The 19488-nt window shown below is 44.8% G+C and overlaps 2 protein-coding genes across 2 annotated transcripts; both read left to right on the forward strand.

Annotated features, from left to right (window-relative positions):
- The first annotated feature begins 70 nt into the window (after positions 1-70).
- On the forward strand, positions 71-9763 carry dctn2 (dynactin 2 (p50)). The gene is made up of 14 exons (XM_079748582.1): positions 71-254; positions 552-620; positions 3143-3239; positions 3491-3552; positions 3681-3779; positions 4075-4235; positions 4856-5009; positions 5249-5314; positions 5486-5524; positions 5869-5946; positions 6110-6181; positions 6509-6611; positions 7875-7966; positions 8924-9763. The coding sequence occupies exons 1-14, from the start codon at positions 219-221 to the stop codon at positions 9008-9010; spliced, it is 1215 nt and encodes a 404-aa protein (XP_079604708.1). The 5' UTR covers positions 71-218; the 3' UTR covers positions 9011-9763.
- A 5246-nt stretch (positions 9764-15009) lies between these two features.
- Positions 15010-19464, forward strand: ddit3 (DNA-damage-inducible transcript 3). The gene is made up of 4 exons (XM_079747790.1): positions 15010-15151; positions 16442-16506; positions 16920-17146; positions 17451-19464. Exons 3-4 carry the CDS (start codon positions 16988-16990, stop codon positions 18432-18434), a joined length of 1143 nt encoding a protein of 380 aa, XP_079603916.1. The 5' UTR covers positions 15010-15151; positions 16442-16506; positions 16920-16987; the 3' UTR covers positions 18435-19464.
- The last annotated feature ends 24 nt before the right edge of the window (positions 19465-19488 follow it).

Raw genomic sequence — 19488 nt, forward strand, 5'->3', positions numbered from 1 at the left:
GACCCGCCCCTTGCAGTAGCGCTGCGCATGTCTGAAGTGTACGCTGTCAAACCCAGCGAATGACCACATCAGCCAGCTAGCACTAGCATCCCCGGCGGACAGACTGCTAGCACTGAGCGTTAACGTTAATTGTTTGATACCGTTCCTATATCGTCGATATCGTTTCATAAACTGCTTACTTGTGATACAACAGGCATTGCTTTTGCATTCCACAAATAATGGCCGATCCCAAATACGCCAATTTGCCAGGCATCGTAAGTTGCAAACATAAGCTGTGTTCTTTAAGCTAGCATTAGCTCGCTATTGCCACCGAGTTCTGTTATCCTTCTAGCATGTACACCTTCATTGTTTCAGGTTGATGGATGATTATGGCTTGGTTTTATTAAACTATAACTAGCTGATAGCCGTCTTGTCAATGTGAGGCATCGCATTGGATGTTTTCTATTGAGTATATGCAGAAATAAAGTGTTTCTGAATGGGCCGGGGCGTTGGCCAGAATGGAAAGCTAACGTCACCTGTCATTCTGACGTTAATGATTTTTGTTTTAACAGGCTTTTAACGAGCCAGATGTTTACGAAACCGGAGACCTTCCAGAAGATGACCAGGCACAGTTTGAGTCGGTAAATAACCCATACGATATTAATTTCAATGCCTCTTCTCTTGTGATCAGCTGTATTATGTCTGCTCTTAATCCAACTGTTTTAATTGTGACTAATACTCATGTCTTCTGTAATCCATCCTAGAATTGCACTGTGGTATTCTAATGTCTAGCATCTAGAATGCTTTAATATATAACTACAGTCAACCACATACTAACTTGGATGTGTGTTATTTCCCCCCGAGAAAAATTCAATTGCAGGTTTTGTGTGCATATATAGCTACATAAATGCTAGTAAAAACATTTGTTCGATATGCAATGTAATTGCACTGCTCTTGCAGCGCATCAGATTTCTTTGTTCATGCAAGTTTCAAATTATAAACAGTGTACTGACAAACAAAGCAAAAGCTAATTGGCTATTTTCCTTCACTTGCATTCATGTGTCTACCGCGGTCTTTGTTTTGACTGCTACCCCTCCTGGAAACCTAGCTTGTGCAAGTAAGACTAAGATCTCGCAGTATTTTCTTTGCATGGGTTATGGTTAAAAAAATCTACATTTTGGTATATATGAGTTGGATGAATTGGGAATAGATTGATTTAGCTTCCATTACACACTGTGAGAGTTTGAAATTAAGCCTGATGCCTCTGATTTCTCTTATTATTTTATTTCAATGGTCTTTGCAACCTCTTTGACTAATCCCCGGGCTCCACTGAAAAGTCTGCGTCACCATCAGCCTCATGTCAACCCCCCGTTACATGTGCTCCACAGGAAGCTTGACGAAAAGTTGGTTAATACATTGAAAACAATTGTGCAAAGAATTACATAAGCATTCATAAGATAAAGTTATGAGTTGACTCTAGCGTTCTCCTCGAGAATTGGTGCGATTCAAAAATGTTGGCGGAGGCGTCGGTTGCACTGTGTCTGGTTTCTGTGGAGCACATTCCGTTGACAGGGTTTCCCAGCCAAATGACAAAGTTGAAGGAGACGCATCTCTGATGGCTTCAGTGGAGCTGAGCAGTAACATGTAGAATATGAGATGCTGAGCGACTTGCTACACATCCCCTTCTCCCTATATTTATATAACCTTTTCTTCAACCAACCTTTCCCTTTGCATAACTTGACTAACGTTTGCTTAATTAATATTAATGTATTTTATATTTTCTTATATCTTTCATAATTCACAAAGATCTATACATAATGAACAAGTGCTCCTGCCACTGCCCCTCTACACTCCCCTTAACCCTTTTCCCCACCTCTTGGTGTTGAATATAAACAAAGACCAATCACGCATCACCCCTGGACACCACGGCGTGAACAAGCCAATAGTGTCTTTTCAGTGGTCACCCTGGCTAGTCCTTAATAACAATCCAGTGGGTCAGTATGCTTTTAAACTGACAGCGAGCCACGGCAGCTTGTTTGGTTGCATTGACCGTCCCTGAGAAGAGGAAAGAACCAAGGAGTAAATGTGCTAATTTAAGGATACAGTCTATGCAGCGTCTGCGGCAGGCGCTCTCCAAACACACTGGCTTCTTTCTTATCTCCTCCAACCTCGAGCTACAGTTCCCGTTGTGTGCGCTGCATGTGATAACCACATTAATCTGTGTTGTTTCTCTCCCTCTACATCTCTACCTCTCTTTCCTTCTCTCTCTCTCTCTGTCTCTATTCATTCTTCCTTTTGATTCCTCTAACTCTCTTTGGAAATCCAAGGAGCTGGTAAGAGTCTTGTGAGCCTTCCCTCCCCCCCTCCCTCCCTCCCTCCCTCCCTCCCATCTTCTCCCTCGCCAAACAGTTTTGGTCCAGCTGTCTTGCGTGTGCATGGCCTTTAGGTGTGTCTTGTTGTGTCTGCTTCTTTGCTATCTTTCTGATGTAACGTGTCGTTGGCATTTTAATCCTCAACTTTATTTTGTCCTGATTCAGTTGATCACTGTGTGATCTAGAATGATCCCCAAATGTAGCCATATGTGCTCCTCAAAGTCACTAACCAATGAGTCGTCCCTTTTAGTAAAGAGTAGAGCTGCTTCCCGCCTAGGACCGGCCTTTTATTTTCATTTTGTCTGTGATATATATTTAACCATAGAAAATGTGTTCTTTGTGAACTACACCTAGGCATAATCCCTTATTTATTAGTCTTCTCCTCCTCATTTAAACTCTTAGTTTTGATGATTGTTGTGTGCTGGGATCATTTTTTTTTTATTTTAAATGTAAATATAGCATGTGAAGCTACTGCTGACATTTGGGATAAATGTCTCCAATACCCTTTTACGTCTGATGCTGGGATCTTATCATTCAAAATCACAACCATGGAAATTAGGTGTTTCATATCTTACAAATCAAAAAGGGATAGTACAGGGATTGATGACGTCCAAATTTGTCCTTTCAATTTCCCAGCATGCCATTCATATTTCACACCCTGTTTTAATGTCCCTATATGGCGGTTCTGAGTCGTAGCAGCCAAGTTTCCCCACTGAGACTCACCGCTATCTGCCTTTTTGGACTCTCATTGCCTACCCCCTGACTTTGTTGGTTAACTCTGTGTCTGACAGGAGGAGCTGTGCAGCGACAGCGTGGAGAGGATTGTGGTCAACCCCAACGCAGCGTTCGACAAGTTTAAAGACAAGCACATCAGCACCAAAGGACTTGGTCAGTGTGTGTCTGAAAGGGCCACCATTCAGGCGTTTTAAGAGCTGGGATATATTACCTCTGTACAATGGTATACATACCGCGTCAAGCCTTGCTTTTATAATGCTTTATAACGTCGGATCTTAATGCATTTTTATTATAGAGCCTATTTTATGAAGTCACAACGCCGCAACACTCAGTCAATTGATTTATTTTATTTGTTATGCTGTGTTCTATTCCATCTTTGAATTCTCTTCTTTTTATTTTGTCAGACTTCTCAGACAGAATCAGTCGAAGCAAAAGGGTGGGCTACGAGTCAGGAGAATATGAGATCGTAAGTGCTTTCCACGCACTAGCTCGGTGTGTTACACAATGCTGTACGATAACATGTCAAGAGATTCTGATGGTGCCCTGGTTCTCTGTCCTTGTGTGTGCGTTTGGTCTACCCGTGTGTGCATGTAGCTGGGAGAAGGCAGTGGAGTGAAGGAGACGCCTCAGCAGAAATACCAGCGGTTGGTGAACGAAATCCAGGAACTCACTCAGGAGGTGGACGCCATCCAGGTAGACACACACGCACGCACGCACGCACGCACACAGGCGCACACACAGGCGGACACACACAGGAAACGATGCATGTAATGAAAAGGAAGGTTCTAAAACTTTACCTATTTGTAGGTAGAATGTTGATCTAAAGTGTTGAAATACCTAGAACCTGGTCCTCCCAAATAGGCCAGGATATGAGCACCGTTATCCCCTCTCCAACCCAAAACTGATATGCTGAAAATCGTGGCAGCCCAGAGCAGGTCACCATTTCCCGCCCAACAGTCTCTGACCCTCCCCTGCTCCCCCCGCCCAGGCCACCACCAAGGACAGCAGCGCGGAGGAGCGCCTCAACCCGGTGGCCCTGGCCCAGCAGGTGGGGCAGCTCAAGCAGCAGCTGGTGTCGGCACATCTGGACTCCCTGCTGGGACCCCAGGCCCACATTAACCTGGCCGACCCCGACGGAGCGCTTGCCAGGTAAGGAGAGAGGAAACGCCAACTCTGGTTCTGAGATGGTCTCCGCCCCCCTGTCAGCCTTTGTTCCCCGTCTAGCACAAGGTGCGCCCCTCCCCGCCCTCGCTCCAATCGTAGTTGTCGGGGAGGGGGTGGGGGGGGGGTAGCCAGAATGTTTGATTGACTTAACCTGGTAACCAAATGCGGGTACTATGCAATAGCGTTCGTTCAACCCATAGAGGGCGCTTTGAGTCCATATTTACATTGTATCCTACGTTTGTATTTAACCCACTCCCTAAATTTGCATCTAAAATAAGTTGTTGAATCGTACCAGTGTTAGGGTCTGGTTTCCCTTATTAAAGTAGGGGGGACAAGTTGTAAAACGCTGAGCAGTGGTAATTTCCAGTGGAGCCGTGGGAACACTTGGGCTCTGCAAAAGGAAAGTGCTGAGGAGCACGTTATGACTCCACGTTGGGTGATAAAATGTAAGTACTACTAGTGATCAGCAGGGAGGGGAGCGGTGGGCAGGTAGGGCCGAGAGCATCACGCCAGATGATCGTGCGTGCCGCAAGGGGGGAGGGCGGTACCTCGCAGTAGCCACCCGTGCCAACGCCGCGTCCTGGTGTCACCCACCCCTCCAACAGGCGTCTGCTGACCCAGCTGGAGACGGTGAAGGCCGGCCGCGGCGGCGGGGCAACCGGGGAGGGCAAGACGGCGGGGGCCAAGGCGCCGGACGGAGCCGTGCTGTACGAGCTCCACAGCCGGCCCGAGCAGGAGAAGTTCAACGATACGGCCAAGGTGAGGAGGCTGATGGGGGAGAGGCTAGTGCGCAGCAACCCCAGGGGACGGCCTGCAACACCGGTAGCACTGTTCTGAGCACTGTCTGTGAGCTCATGAACAGGTATGAGGAGGATCGGCGGCAGACTCCATGTGTTCGCTTTCTGGTGTCTGATGGGAGGGGGGAGGGGGGCGGGGGTGTTGTGGTGTTGTTGTGGTGGGGGATACCAACCAGGCGTGTCTCGTTTTCATCCCTGCAGATGGCAGAGCTGGAGAAGCGCCTAGCGGAGCTTGAGATGGCTGTCGGCTCGGGATCAGACAAACAGGTACACACAAACACACGCGCACAGACAAGTGTTAGCCCTGTATCGTTTTCCCTGTCGTTTAAAATACACCAGCGCACGGATTTGGTTGTGTTGTTTTCCCTCTGCATCGCGTGACTTAAAAGCATAAGCAGATGTTTGGTATCTGAATGGCGTGTTGTCGTGTGTTTGTAGGGCCCCCTGAGTGCTGGGATACAGGGAGCCAGTTTGATGGTGAGTCCGCAGACAGGATGCCTGATGGGTACACCAGCTACGGTCGCCAAAAACACTTTGTTTTTTGTTCTTTTCGATCTATCACCTAAAATCTCGGTCATTAATCAGACCGGATCAATGGCAGCCAGTTTGCTTGCCTTTGCAGACTCTCAAGTAGGAGAAGAAAGTTTGAAAAAAGTTTGGCTAAGATTTGACACTGCAGGTTTGTGTTTTAGTGATGGCCCTTTCCAGTTGGGCTAATGTGTGTGTGTGTGTGTGTGTGTGTGTGTGTGTGTGTGTGTGTGTGTGTGTGTGTGTGTGTGTGTGTGTGTGTGTGTGTGTGTGTGTGTGTGTGTGTGTGTTAGGACACCATGGAGTTGCTGCAGGCAAGAGTCAATGCCCTGGACTCAGCCACTCTGGATCAAGTTGAAGCCAGATTGCAGGTAGCGTAACCCACATTCAATCTAAAGTTATCCATTTTCAAAAAAAAAATTGCATAACTCGAACAGAGGAGAAGTTATAATAGCTCTTTCAGCTGTTTCCAACTAAGTCTCTGAATTAAGGAATGACAAAGTATCATTTTTGTTCAAAATGATATTCATGCAGAGCGTCCTTGGGAAGATGAATGAAATTGCAAAGCACAAGACAGCGATTGAGGACGCTGATACGCAAAACAAAGTAGGTACCCCTTTGAGATTTCAACATATTATTATTTTTGACATTGCCAGAATTATTTGAAAAGTGGGCTTCACATAATCCTGGAAGGGAATACGTTGTTTTTGATGGTGGCTTTTTGTAGTGAACAGGAAAATCACCAGTCAGATCCTCTTGATTATAAATGTTAAGATATCTTCTTACTTACAAAGTTGGTTGCACACTATCAGAAGCACATCATTCTGAAGGACACTGACTGATGGATAAGGATAGTAGAAGAGTGGCTTCCTTTGGGTGAGCGTGTTATTTGGCGTTGTGTCCCTCACAGTCCCTCTCGTCCCGCCCCTTCAGGTGTCGCAGCTGTACGACGTGGTGCAGAAGTGGGACGGCATGGCCACCTCTATACCCCAGGTGGTGCAGCGGTTGGTGGCTGTCAAGGAGCTGCATGAGCAAGGTACTGTTCAAACCAGCTATTGGCTACACCCAATCCCGTAACCCGGGCCATGTTAAAGGACAACACCGGTCCGGGGGATTAAACCATCTCTCCTAGCTGCAATCAGACCTCCGTTAGAAGTGTCATTTGTCAGAAGGACTTCCTTGTGCCGATTCTGCCAAAGAGCGTTCGGCGTGGGGGCCCCTTGCCACGAACATAAACAATAGCACTAGCTTTTTTTAATGAAGCCAGGAGAGAGGCTTACGATGGTTTAATCACCCAGGCTGGTACAGTCTGAACCAACCCCCCTGAAACCGCATGCTTAAAGTTATTTTACGTTTGGGTAAGGGTTGCTGGCTCCCCTTTCAATTCAGTTTCAATAGGCTGTGGACAGGTGTGTCCCATAAATGCTTAAAAACAGCAGGTGACCGGTTGACAACATCAACCAATCAGAGGTTATGCATGTAGTAGCATGCATAACAATGTGTTTAACTTGGAAAGGGAGTCATCTGATTCAACCAAACTACTAAGTGATGTTTTGGCTTTGTTTTTCTTCAGGGGACCATACAATTCATTTTTTCAAACTATTACGACTTGGAGGCCAACGTAATTTGGAGATGTGGGATTTGCATCTCAAATCTCAATATGGAAAGGGTGGCAGAGGCACAAAAGATGAAAAGTAAAGCAAACATGGGATTGAAACGGATAAAGGAATCAGCCGGAACCGTGGCCTTTCGACTTTTAACAAAGGCTGGAAATAAAAAGGGAAACTGAAAAATAAAGTAGATTTGAGATGGCGCCGGTTTTATCTTTGGAATATAAGGAGCACAAAGAGTGCACACATTCCCACAATTTAATATCTCGGTCATGAATGCACAGGTCTCTCATTAATAGATGTATTGATAATTCCCACGAGATGAAAGGGCTCATTTGTCATGCCGAGTGTCTATTGGTTCCAGTCTGTCACAGTGCTCAGATAATGTTCCCCGCTGAATGGGTTTAGCTGAAATGATTATTTCTGGAGTCTTGTGTCGTCTGGCGGCACACCGATTAACGCCAAAACAAATGTATTAGCCCACGAATGAAGATGTATTCATCATTGGACTGTAATTCATATTTGTCACACTCCTCCCCCTATACTCCCACTTTTTTATTTTGTATGATGCAAACAGATATACACATCAAATTGCTCTTTGTCTCGTTGTCGCTGCATGGTGAATGAGTCTCGCCGTGATGGCGGCTCTGTGGTGATGTACTCACCTGTTCTCCCCGGTTGTCTTCCAGCCATGCAGTTCGGCCAGCTGCTGACCCACCTGGACACCACCCAGCAGATGATCAACAACTCTTTGAAGGACAACGGCACGCTGCTCACTCAGGTACACAGGACTGGCTCCTGGCTCAGCACACAGACTCCTCCAGCACACCGGACGAGGGGCTGCGTGGTATTGTGCTGTAAGGGGTTTAACGGTCAATGGTTATTAAGGTCATAATTAATGGGAGGTTTAATAAATATATTAGAATATAATTATTATAAATATATAGCATGGCACCACTATTAAAAACATTTTCAGCATATATATATATATATATATATATATACTTTTGGGTATTTTGTATTTTTGCGAGAGTAAACTTGAAAGCGTGAATATAATTGACGTTCTGAAAAACCTGACCATTAAACTGCACAGAATGGCCATTCTGTGTGCGGAGGTGGAATCTCAAGTATCACGTGACCTGATCATCATTGGCCCGTTACTCCGTTAAGATTTCTTTAATGTGACGCAACACTCTAGCAAGAAGATCGTTATTTAATCATTGACAAAAATATATTTGCCTCTACTAATTAGAAATGAGTATAGAGATATATATATATATAACTTTGATCGTTTTAGTCTCTTTTTTTTTTTCAAAACTTGTTTTGGTGAACCTTCCTGCTCCGTCCTATTAGTGCTTATGAGCACATATGTTTCTGGCTTCCCAGGGTTTCTTCGCCTCACGAGCTGTCCTTGGCCTCCTTCTCTCACTCGCCCAGTCTCCTAATTCTTTGTAGCCTCATCTCTCTTCTGCGCCTTGCGTCGCTCTTTCTAATGCCCTTTTCATTCTTTGCACGTCTCATCCCACCCAGCCCCCCCTTCAACTCCATCCACATTGTGCCTATCTCTTTCTATTTTTCCTATTCCGTTTCTGCTCATTTTTCTTATTAAAAAAAAATAAAAGGAGTAAAAAAATTTAAATCCCAATAAACCAACACACACACACACACACACACACGCACGCGAGTGCCCTTTCGTATGTATTTAATGTATGTATAATGTCTTTACTCGGCGGCCCAGGTGCAGCAGACCATGACGGAGAACCTGAAGGCGGTGGAGGAGAACTTCTCTTCCCTGGACGACAGGATGAAGAAGCTCTCCAAATAGAGGAGGAGGTGTAGGTTGAAAACGGTTCCGGATGGGGAGGGATGGAGGGGGGAGTTGAGGCAGGGGAGGGCCCTCTGTCTCTTTAGCTCTCTGCCTTATTTTGCTACGCAGATCAACACTTAAGATGGATATCAGACCAAATGTTTTCTCTCTGCCCTCGCACTGACTCTTCTCTTTCATGATTCAAATCATCCGAATTGATCCTCCCCTTGAAAATGCTTCTTTTTTTTTCTGTGTCTGCCCTATTCAAGTCACTGATTGCACTTCTCTGTTCATCATTATTGAGTTTGAGACTGGACTGGATTGTTTTTACTAATATGACAGCTTAATCCACTACACGTCGTCCAGTCCCAGTTTATTTGAGCATACGGAACACACTCTGAGGTTAAATGAGTTTCAGCATCCAGCAGCGGCACCTGAAAGATGATAGATCTACATTCTGAGCCGGGCTCAATATCTGGATCCATTATCTTGGCCTAAGAGCAGGAGCACATGGATGCGTACTGTGTGTGTATGGGGTTGGGGGGGTGATGTCAAGTCATGGATAGGCAAGCTTGTAAATATGCCTGTGTATCTTTTTCTTTATTCCTCGTGCTCAGTCGCTTGTAACTATTATAATTATTATGACTGAGCTCAGAATGCCACACAAACATTTTAATCGCATTCTCGTCTTCGCCTACAAACAAGACTGTATTGTTCATCATTTGTGGTCATGGAAACGGAAAAACTTAAATAAATGACTCCCAAGCTTGACTTTGATATTATTTTTTTAAAGAACCTGAATGAAACAATGTTCTAAGCAACGTTCTTATATAGTCCATTATTCTACATAGTCCCTGGTTGCAAAGCTATGAAAGCTAACAGGCTAGCCATAAAGCTATAGGGTAGCACACAGCTATAGAAACCTACTTGTAGGTATGTTTTTCTATTTTGTATGCCAAAATATCTTCTGAATATACAGAAACCATAGATAAACGGACACTGGTTAGTAGTATTTTGATAAACCTATATATATACTCGACTGATAAGCGTATGACATTCAAAGCCGCACGCCTTTAAATACCACTTATTTTAAAGAAGCATGTATTTACAAGTGATGAAAAATTATTGATCATGCCAAGTTCAATTAACGGGTAATAATGGGCTAATACAGAAAAAGGCAATAGGCCAATTCTTAAAATTCGTCTCAAATAATACTAGAACAATGGTTCGAAAGCAATGTATGAATGATTGACTGATTGCATCATGACGTTTGACGTTTGCTGGGATAAGAAAGGTGTTATTTTTAATAAATGATTGTAGTACTTATTTGTGACGTTAGATGGCAGCACGGGCCTTTTTAAGAATGGCCATTACATAAATACACATGTTGGTCAGGATGGTATTCAAGCAGTTGTCTCGTCTCTCGTCTCTAAATTAAAGGGACACAAAACCTTGTTGTCCCCATAATTATGCTTTTTACACAATATATTATGCTGCTTTTAAATAAATTAAAATGTAAATAATAGTAAATTAACTAAAAAGTTATAAAGTCACAACTATGAAAAAATCCAGATCTATCTAAGTCTGTTGAATAAGAAACCAAACCAAAGTAGAAGTACCTTTACATACCTCAGTATCTACTCTAAATACATTCCTGGGTGATTTCATACGGAGCTGCAGTAGTGTTATTACGGTTACATTAAAGTGAGAGGGCGCCACATATGACAGCTGCTGACAATGCGGAAGTCTGCCCATGCAGTTCATCCAAGTCTGCATTTATGTCAGACAAACTTAGGTCTGAAAACAAAATATCAATCCTTCTAGAATCAATCAAGAATAATGTACAATATATGTATACATTACATTGTACATATTATTTTCTTTGATCATTATAACATTCTGGAACATTTGTCCAAACGTGTATACTCATTGAAAGGGAATCATGAAAGGCCAAATGTTGAAAAAGCTAATAGCAAACAAAGCCCACGGCCAATATGCAAACTATTCAAAAGCCAGTCAGAAGCACAGCAGGACGAAAAGCATTAGCGACAAAGACACTGGGCCGGTGAAGCAGAGTCTTGTGCTTCAGATTAGTCACCTAAACCCTGGAACAAGTATTCCACGAAAGCAAGGCATTAAGCCAAGTCAGCCCTTACGGTCCGTGTCACAATGTGACGCCTTGTGTCCTTCCATCCATTGAGGCCTTTGGGACTGTCACCGGTTCACTTGGCTGTGACCTCTGTTGATAAAGAAGAAAAAGCACCTTTGGTCGTGTTGTGTCTGGGTCCTGGTTTTCTTCCAGACTAGACAACAACAACCACCACCGCCATTGTTAGGACAGTACTACTGGGGTGTGTTTTTTTTTTTAGGGGGGCCATAGCGGGATGATAAATCATGAACGGGGGGGACAGGGAGATGGGGGTGGAGGGGTGGGGTGTACCCCGGACACCATAAGAGAGGAATGCCCCAGATGAGCCGCGAGACATTGGGTGTACTGTACCGTCGTGTGCTTCTATTTTGGTGAGCGGATACTTCTGGCCCAACCCCCCATCTGTCCGGCCACACCAGTCTACAGCAGCAGCAGCGAGCCACAGTGGGTCTGGCTCAGACATGTTCCACAGATACACCGCTGCAGAAACTAATGAAGGAGGGAAGTTGAGGAGCAGGACTCTCCTTCAGCCATTGTTTTGTAGTTGCATAACCTCTGATATGATCAATACAAAAATATGATAATACTTATAGCAATCAATTTTAAAACAAATGGCCATAGTTCTGCAATTACTATGGACAAAAGTGGAATTAAAAGAAAACCAACAAACAGTACCTTATGTGCGAGAAATTTTAGGTATAATACTGACGCTGAACACAATGTTCTATGAGAGCATAATGATACAACACTACTGCAATAATAATAATGGCAATAGGCCTAACTTCTTATTATTGAGTTTTATAATAAATACTCATCGTTATCATATGATATCACATGTTCAGAATGGAATTGAGGACTTTAGGTTATTTAGCAGCATCTATAGACAAGACGGAAAATAAGGTGTGTGTGTGGTGTGTATGTGTGTGTGTGTGTGTGTGTGTGTGTGTGTGTGTGTGTGTGTGTGTGTGTGTGTGTGTGTGTGTGTGTGTGTGTGTGTGTGTGTGTGTGTGTTGTGTGTGTGTGTGTGTCGTCTCATTCTGTCAGGTTGTGCTGCTGGTGGGTGTGGGTGTGGGGCAGGTGTGGAAGAGGTAGGGAGCCAGGGGGGGGGAGACGGGGGACGAGAAGGAGGAAGTTGTGGTAGGCGGCAGACGCACGGTTGTGGGGCAGAACAAAAAGCGAGGAACGAATGGGAGAAGGGGAAGAGAGTGAAAGGGAGGGTAATGAAGGAGGCTTACACCACTAACAAGATTGACCGGAATGTCTCCTAAATCCACCAAACACCCAAGTAATGCCCTGACAACAACAACCGCACCACCTCCAAAACCAACAACCACAACAACAACAACAAGAGAGACAACAAAGTAGGCAGTGAGACAAGGGGATAACTAATTCAATCAATACTACAGCCTACTGTGGGCCTACACGCCCGCGCTGGGAACTCTATAGAGTCCGTCACCCCACCCTTTGAAAATATGTGTCTTTGTCTGCTGTTTATCTTTTTGCTGAATTGACTGGAGGGGGAAGATGGATTTGGCAATGTTGTGTACAGCAAGGGAACAAAGAAGAACGGCAGACAAGAACAAATGTTGACAAGGTATCAATACATGGCCTCAAAAGCTACAGGATAGAAATGATTTGAAGCCAAGTTGCCGATATATCTCGGCGAGCTCCTCAGTGCAACGGGCTGACAGCTGTTTTGGCCGGCTGAGGCCCCTTCCAGTTTCTCCTCTCTCCTGCAGGAGTACTTAGGGGTAACGGTCCACGGAAAAGAAAAGGAGATACAATGGGAAAAAGGGGGTAAACTATTGTGCTATCCTCACCCGGTGGCCGCGAGAACAGCTGTATGGGTCGTGGAACGCGGGGAGGGTAGGCGCGGGGGTGGAGGGGAGGGGGGTTTCCGACAGCTGTGCAACAGGGAGGGGAGGCTGGGGATAAGGGGGTGCAGCCCTGACCAAGGGCACGCTGCAGACGGAGAGACTGAGCGAGAGCCTTTCTCTGTGGAAATTCCCCAGACGTTTTTTTTAAATGAATAAAAATAAATAAATGAAAAAATGGGGCTATACTGCACAATTGAATTGGGAAGGGAAAGAGACATAGACATACACACAGACTACATACTGAGTGATTATCTTGTTTTTACACAGCTGATATTATTAGTCTAGCCTATATTTAGGGGAGAGGTGATTAAGGCTACAGTAGACATGTGCTTGTTATTGTTCATTGAAAATAACATAGAAAGTGGTACAGATGAATAATGAATGTAAACAAACAGCTCGGCTGAGAATTTTCTTGCATTGGCTTGTTGTTGGAAAGTCTTAATTAAGGGCATCATTTAGAGAACAAAAGGAAACACTCGACATCATAATTATAACCTAATAGGGGGAAGGGAAAAACACAAGTCGACGGCAACCCAGATTCTGAGGATGTAAACAGTGCTTTATAATGAATACAACACACAGACGCCCGGACCGACAAAATAAACAGACGGGCGGGAGGGAGACGGGGAAAGTATGCTGAACTACTCAGCAACAGCCACTCAAAGTGTGACGTGTTAATGGTGCTTCCTCCTGCGCCTTAACCCGGGTCCTAGAGACAGTATTTGAGGTTTCTATTCGCTAGTTTCGCTGTTGCTATGCTGTGCATGTTGAGCCGTGCGCGCGCTGCACCATGAATTAAAAACAGTTGTGTGCTGAGTTTGAGATTAAGGCGGGATAGTCAATGAGGTCAAGCACGTGTGTCCATACTGATTAGAGAATATAAACTTTATATTAAAAAAAAGATACCGTTTGTTTAATAAAATGACAACAATGTTATCATCAGAATGCGTCTATTAAGTGATGGTTGATAAAGACAAAAAAAAAAAAATCTTTATCAGACAAGACATTTAACGATAAGTTTTGATCCCAGACTAATTCGATTCTTATTTTCATTTCATCATCAACACTGAGTCTTATTCAGTTGAATTGATAACGAAGCATCAAACAGCGGATCTGGAGAGCGTGATGATGGAACACACCCAGCTCCCCCACTCGCGCGAGCCACGCGCTGTAGGGTTGTTTTGATATCTCGCCCCGCGCATCGGAGCGCGCGCTATGAAATGCCCAACAAATACCTGCAGATCGCAGGCATGTGTAGTAGTGAGACAACGTCGAATTATTTCAGATTAAAATTGCAATTGTCATCAGAAATAATGCTGGTCAATAATGGAGTTTTATTTTATGTTTTTCAATAAAGGGTGACTGCTTACGTTGAATGTGTATTTAAAATTGCACTTTGGGAAAACACATACTCAGCTCAAGATGACAAAACAATAATAATAAAAAATATACAGGTTTGTTATAAAATAAAATAAAAACGTTTTCATCGTCCTTATTCTTTATTTTTACAAACATAACCCAATTCCTAAATAAAGCAAATTGTACTTCCACAAAATTTCTTCGACATAATAGGCTACGATAACCTTGCATACAAGTATATTTTTAGATTTTTTTGTTAGAGCCAACAGTGTTTAATAAAACATGTTCTGATTCTGCTGGTGTTATCCCCGACTAGAAATTGGTTGCCAAGCATTGCATCATTCCTTTCATGTGACTCCCATACGCCCCAAATTCGTCCTGGCCGTCTTCTGACTGCATCACATTTACAGATCACACAAACTATAGAGCCGAGAACAACCAACACGGGCAATAAGCTCCGCCTGCCTCCCGGAGAAAAGGATTCCTATTCGATGTCACCAAGCAAAACCTCGCACAGAGACTCCTGCGATTGGCTGGCAGGTCCGTCTTTCTGCAGTCATCGTTAATGGTCTTTGTTAGGTTGTGATAAACTGCCTTCCCACCGAGTTCGGTTGGCCTTTCCTTTATATAAAGCGCACCGGGTTTTTCAGAAGAATCACATTCAGCCATCAAGACTGAACAATGGTTAACATGAGCTATCACCCATTTTTACTAAAATACCTATACTATCCTAATCCGAGAGAGTCGAGACGACGAACAAATAAAAGAAAAAGGGTAAGTGAAAACAATTATTCAGGTTTGCTTTGCGATTGCTGTTTTATTTGGTCTAACGTTACTTTATGCTCCGCAGCTTCAGTGTGCTCCCTTGCTTTGGGCAAAAGTGCGTGTTTTGGAAACTTTACCATGACAACTTAATGGACAACAAGAGAAAAACAATGTCATCAACTTAAACGATGGAGGGTTTTAAGGATTACTTAGAGACGCTTACTGCGGAGGGGCATGGTCATGTCATGACATCGCAGAAGTTTTGACAGTTCATCTGTCACACGCATGAACTTTCGCCCAGTGTTTTGTGGACTCGCAAACGCAGCGTAGACGATCTGCTCTTTTCAACCCGTTTGACATGACAACTTATCAGATAGAATAAATGTAAATTATGTTCCGCCTTTGAGTGTCTTTCTTCTTGGTAGGCGTCCTTTTGTTTCACCCATTCCTCTACTCGTCTTGGTTCCATGACGTAATCTTTCAGTCTCTCAGCTCTCAGTCTGAAACCCAAGTCCATTGAAATCCACAAAAAACTAAAAATCGAATTGGCCTGCATATGAAGCACAATATGATTGGATATATGTTTAATATCCATTTATGGAGTCTTTAAGTAGCAGTGCTTAGTTGGTATTGAGAATGCTGACATCTGATATCCACAATTTATCTTGAACAGGACCACATGGCATTTGGAATGAGAGTAGTATTAACTCTAATATAAAAATAGAATAAAAATAACAGACAAATAATGGCAGCTATTCATCGTTAGGTGTCCTATCCTGTAAAATATGATGTTATTATAGTGAAATTAACCAAAGCTTATTTACCAAACGTTGTTTTCGTGGACTGTAGGCCTACATCTAATCACGCTTTGACTTATGAGCATTTTATATCAAATGCCAATGTGTCAATGTATATTCAAAATCAACGATTTAAAAGTAATAGACATGATAGGAAAATATTTTAATTCATTTTTGCCTCTTGAGACTTGTTTATCGATTTAACGATTTATTGAGCATAAAGCAGGGGGCGCCGTCGGGCCGAGTTCTTTGTATGAACGGACAGCGAAAAAAACAACCTGGAACACATGTTATTTTAATCTCGTATTCCTTATTTCCAAGAATTATAATACATATTCCAATCAAATGCTGAACTGTCAATCTTATGTGCCTATTTATAGATACACGTTTTTAGTTTATCTGTGCAAATCATCAATTTAGTCTGAATTATCAGCACATTTCCCACTCACACATCCACATATCCAATGTGTTTCTAACCACTGATGCATTTTCTATCCCTTAGATTCATTGGGACACGTTATCTTCAACAACAAATTGGCAGACTTGATTAAGCGAGGCTTACTCAAGGTGATATATGTTTATTTAATTCTAGGTGATTCAAACAGGACACACCGTTTTGTGTTCATTGTTCCTTGAATTTGTTAGTTTTTTATCTTCATATTTATTTGATTTAATTGTGTAATATCATTATGTGTAAAGCTATTCACTATTCTGCCCTTTTGATTTAAATCGATCACACATTAAACCATACTTTTGCCTCAATTAATTGGTTTATAGAACTATCTTCGAAATAGTTCCTTTTGTAAAAAAAAATCCAAAACGAGAGCAATCACCCCATCACCCTCACCTTAACAAATGTAAAAAAAAGTAAATAAGGCGGAGCTAAAATTTCCCTCCAACTAACCTGCCCTCCCATTCGTCACTCTCTTTCCCCCCCCCCCCCCCCCCCCTTTTTTTTTGGGGTCCGCTCCTCCCTGCAGGTCCAGTGAGCGCCGCGTGGCCGAGCATCTGTACGTTGAGCTGAGACTGACTGCTGCTGAGTGGCGACATGACAGCCGAGTGGCTCCACCTGCCGCCGCCGTACCCCCCCGGCGTGGGCCCGCTGTGTGGTGCAGAGTTGGAGGCGTGGTACGAGGACCTGCAGGACATCCTGGGCTCCGACGCGGGCGGGGCCAAGCTGGCACGCTCTGCCCCGCAGTACGCCGAGGTCAGTAGTCTGTTCGCCCGTCGTACCGCCGCCGCCGCCACCGACAACACCGACACCACCACCACCCATGGCTTTTGTCTACCATGTAGGATTCCAGAATCGCATGTACTTTAATTTGGCTCCGTGTGATTTGTTTTAACCGTACGATGCCGCTACGCATTAATTCAACGGATTTCAATTAAGTTGATCATTTTCGATTATTGTTTTCGATTTCTTTCAGATTTCTTTTCTTTATTCTCGCTTTTTATTGTTTTTGTTTTTCCGACGTCTCACCTCGTGTCCCGGGTTTTTCCTGTTCCTACAGAAGGAGCCTGAGTTCCTGGATGTCCTGGAGAGCTGCTCGCTCACCTGGCTGACGGACGGAGGCCAGACGTGGGCCGAGGGCGTCCAGCGAGTCACCGAGGAGATCCACACCGCCCAGCCTCTCCACCACGGCTCCACATCCTCCTCCTCCTCGTCTTCCTCCTCCTCCTCCTCCTCCTCCGCCCCCTGCCTGAGTCCGGCCGCGGAGGAGCGGCGGTCCGGCGGCGCCGGGGGCGGGGGCGAAGGCCGGCGAGGCGGGGACAGCGACCTGCTCCCCCCGGAGTTCTTCGAGCTGCTGAGCGAGGGAGGGGTGGGGATGGTGGATTCGAGCGGTGCGGTGGTCGGCGGTGGCTACCACCATCACCACCACCACCTCAACGACCACCAACACCTCCACCACCATCAACACCCCAGCCAGACCCACGCCCAACACCCCGCCTCGCCGTCCGCCAGCGACGACGAGCTCCCGTGCGTCCCGGCCTCCCCCTCCTGCTCCTCCTCCTGCGACGACGGCGACTCCTCCTCCTCGTCGGCGCCCCCGTCCCCGGCCCCGAACGGTTCCGCCCCCTCGTCGCCGGCCCCCTCGCCGTCGGTCTACACGCCGTCCGCGGTCGCCCCTCAGCGCCTGGGAAAGCGCCGGAGGAGCAGCAGCGGCGGCGGCGGCGACGGGAGCGGCGCCCCCAACGCCTACGTCTCCTCCTCGTCCTCCTCCAGTCCCCGCTTCTTCTCCTCCTCCTCCTCGTCCGCCACAACCAACAACAACAACAACAACAACAACAACAACATGTCCTCCTCCTCTTCCTCCTCGCCGTCCTCCGCCGCCGCCAAGAAGAGCCGGAAGGAGCGCGAGCAGGAGAACGAGAGGAAGGTGCAGGAGCTGACGGAGCAGAACGAGCGGCTGAAGGCGGAGATCGACCGGCTGGGTGAGGAGGTGCAGAGGACGCGGCGCGCGCTGATAGAGCGGCTGGTCAACACCAGGAAGTGATGCGTTGGGTAGGGGAAGTGGTGAAGCGCTCGCTAAGGTAGGCCAGGTTCTGGATCCGGGATCGGGCGGGAAAACGGTGGCGGGCGGTGCCGGGGCTTGTAGGGTGTCTTTGAAATGCATCTGTCGACACGACGAAGGGTGAAACCAAAGACTTGTTGTTTTTGTTCCAAAATGAAGGTAACCGGAGAGAGATAGTGATGTTAGGAAAGAATGATGAAAGTGGTCGAGGGAAGAGGGCTGCAGCGGCATTGCGGCAAATTTAGAGAGAGAGAGAGAGATGGAGAGAGAGAGAGAGAGAGAGAGAGAGAGAGGGAAAGACTGCATGCAAGGAAACGAGAGGTTAAACTTTGAAGGGAAAACGATGCAATGCTTCTGATAAGTGCATTTAGATTGTGAAAAAAAAAAATACAATCAATTTCCAATTGAAGCGTTGCAAAATTCAGCACGTGCAAACGCCTTAGTGTCTTGTATGTTAGCAACGGAACAGAAGTTGAGGTTGGGTTGATAGAGGATGTAGAGAATGCATTTCATTTCCACCATCTTGCAATAAATTGTAATTCATTGGTTAAGGGCTACAATCTGGCTCAAAGAGATTACTTTCCCCATAATTATGAGAATTAAAAAGGAGCTCAGGAAAAGTTGAAGTACTCAGTGAAGGCGGTTTTTTGTGGAAGATAAATTACTTATTTTGTTTTTTAGCAACCCCTTGTGTGTATGTGTGTTTGCATTTTATTTGAGTAGGACCCAGCTATACTTTCTATGCTGACCTTTTTCTATACAATTATTAGTAGAATTCCTGTGCATTACTCAATTCCGATTTACTATTTTTATATAATCTTGTATGATATCTAATTGTAATGTAACACGCTGTAATAATGATATCCACTTTACCTATTCCTTGTAGTCACTAAGATGGTGAACTGCAGCCTTACTTGCATGGTGTTTTATAATGACTTCTTATGTCTTTTACCATTGCCAAGTTTGGTTTCATGTAATCTTTTCATTTGCAATAAAAACAATTCAATTGTTATATTTTAGTGTTGTGTGATACTTT

This window comes from Pollachius pollachius, assembly GCF_949987615.1.
Source record: "Pollachius pollachius genome assembly, chromosome: 12".
Lineage (NCBI taxonomy): Eukaryota > Metazoa > Chordata > Actinopteri > Gadiformes > Gadidae > Pollachius > Pollachius pollachius.

Coding starts and splice junctions, on each gene's coding strand:
- dctn2 (XM_079748582.1), top strand. CDS start 219: ATGGCCGATCCCAAATACGCCAATTTGCCAGGCATC. Junction 3,240..3,490: donor CATCAGCACCAAAGGACTTG/GTCAGTGTGTGT, acceptor TTATTTTGTCAG/ACTTCTCAGACAGAATCAGT. Junction 6,182..6,508: donor ACGCTGATACGCAAAACAAA/GTAGGTACCCCT, acceptor CCGCCCCTTCAG/GTGTCGCAGCTGTACGACGT.
- ddit3 (XM_079747790.1), top strand. CDS start 16,988: ATGACAGCCGAGTGGCTCCACCTGCCGCCGCCGTACCCCCCCGGCGTG. Junction 17,147..17,450: donor CTGCCCCGCAGTACGCCGAG/GTCAGTAGTCTG, acceptor CTGTTCCTACAG/AAGGAGCCTGAGTTCCTGGA.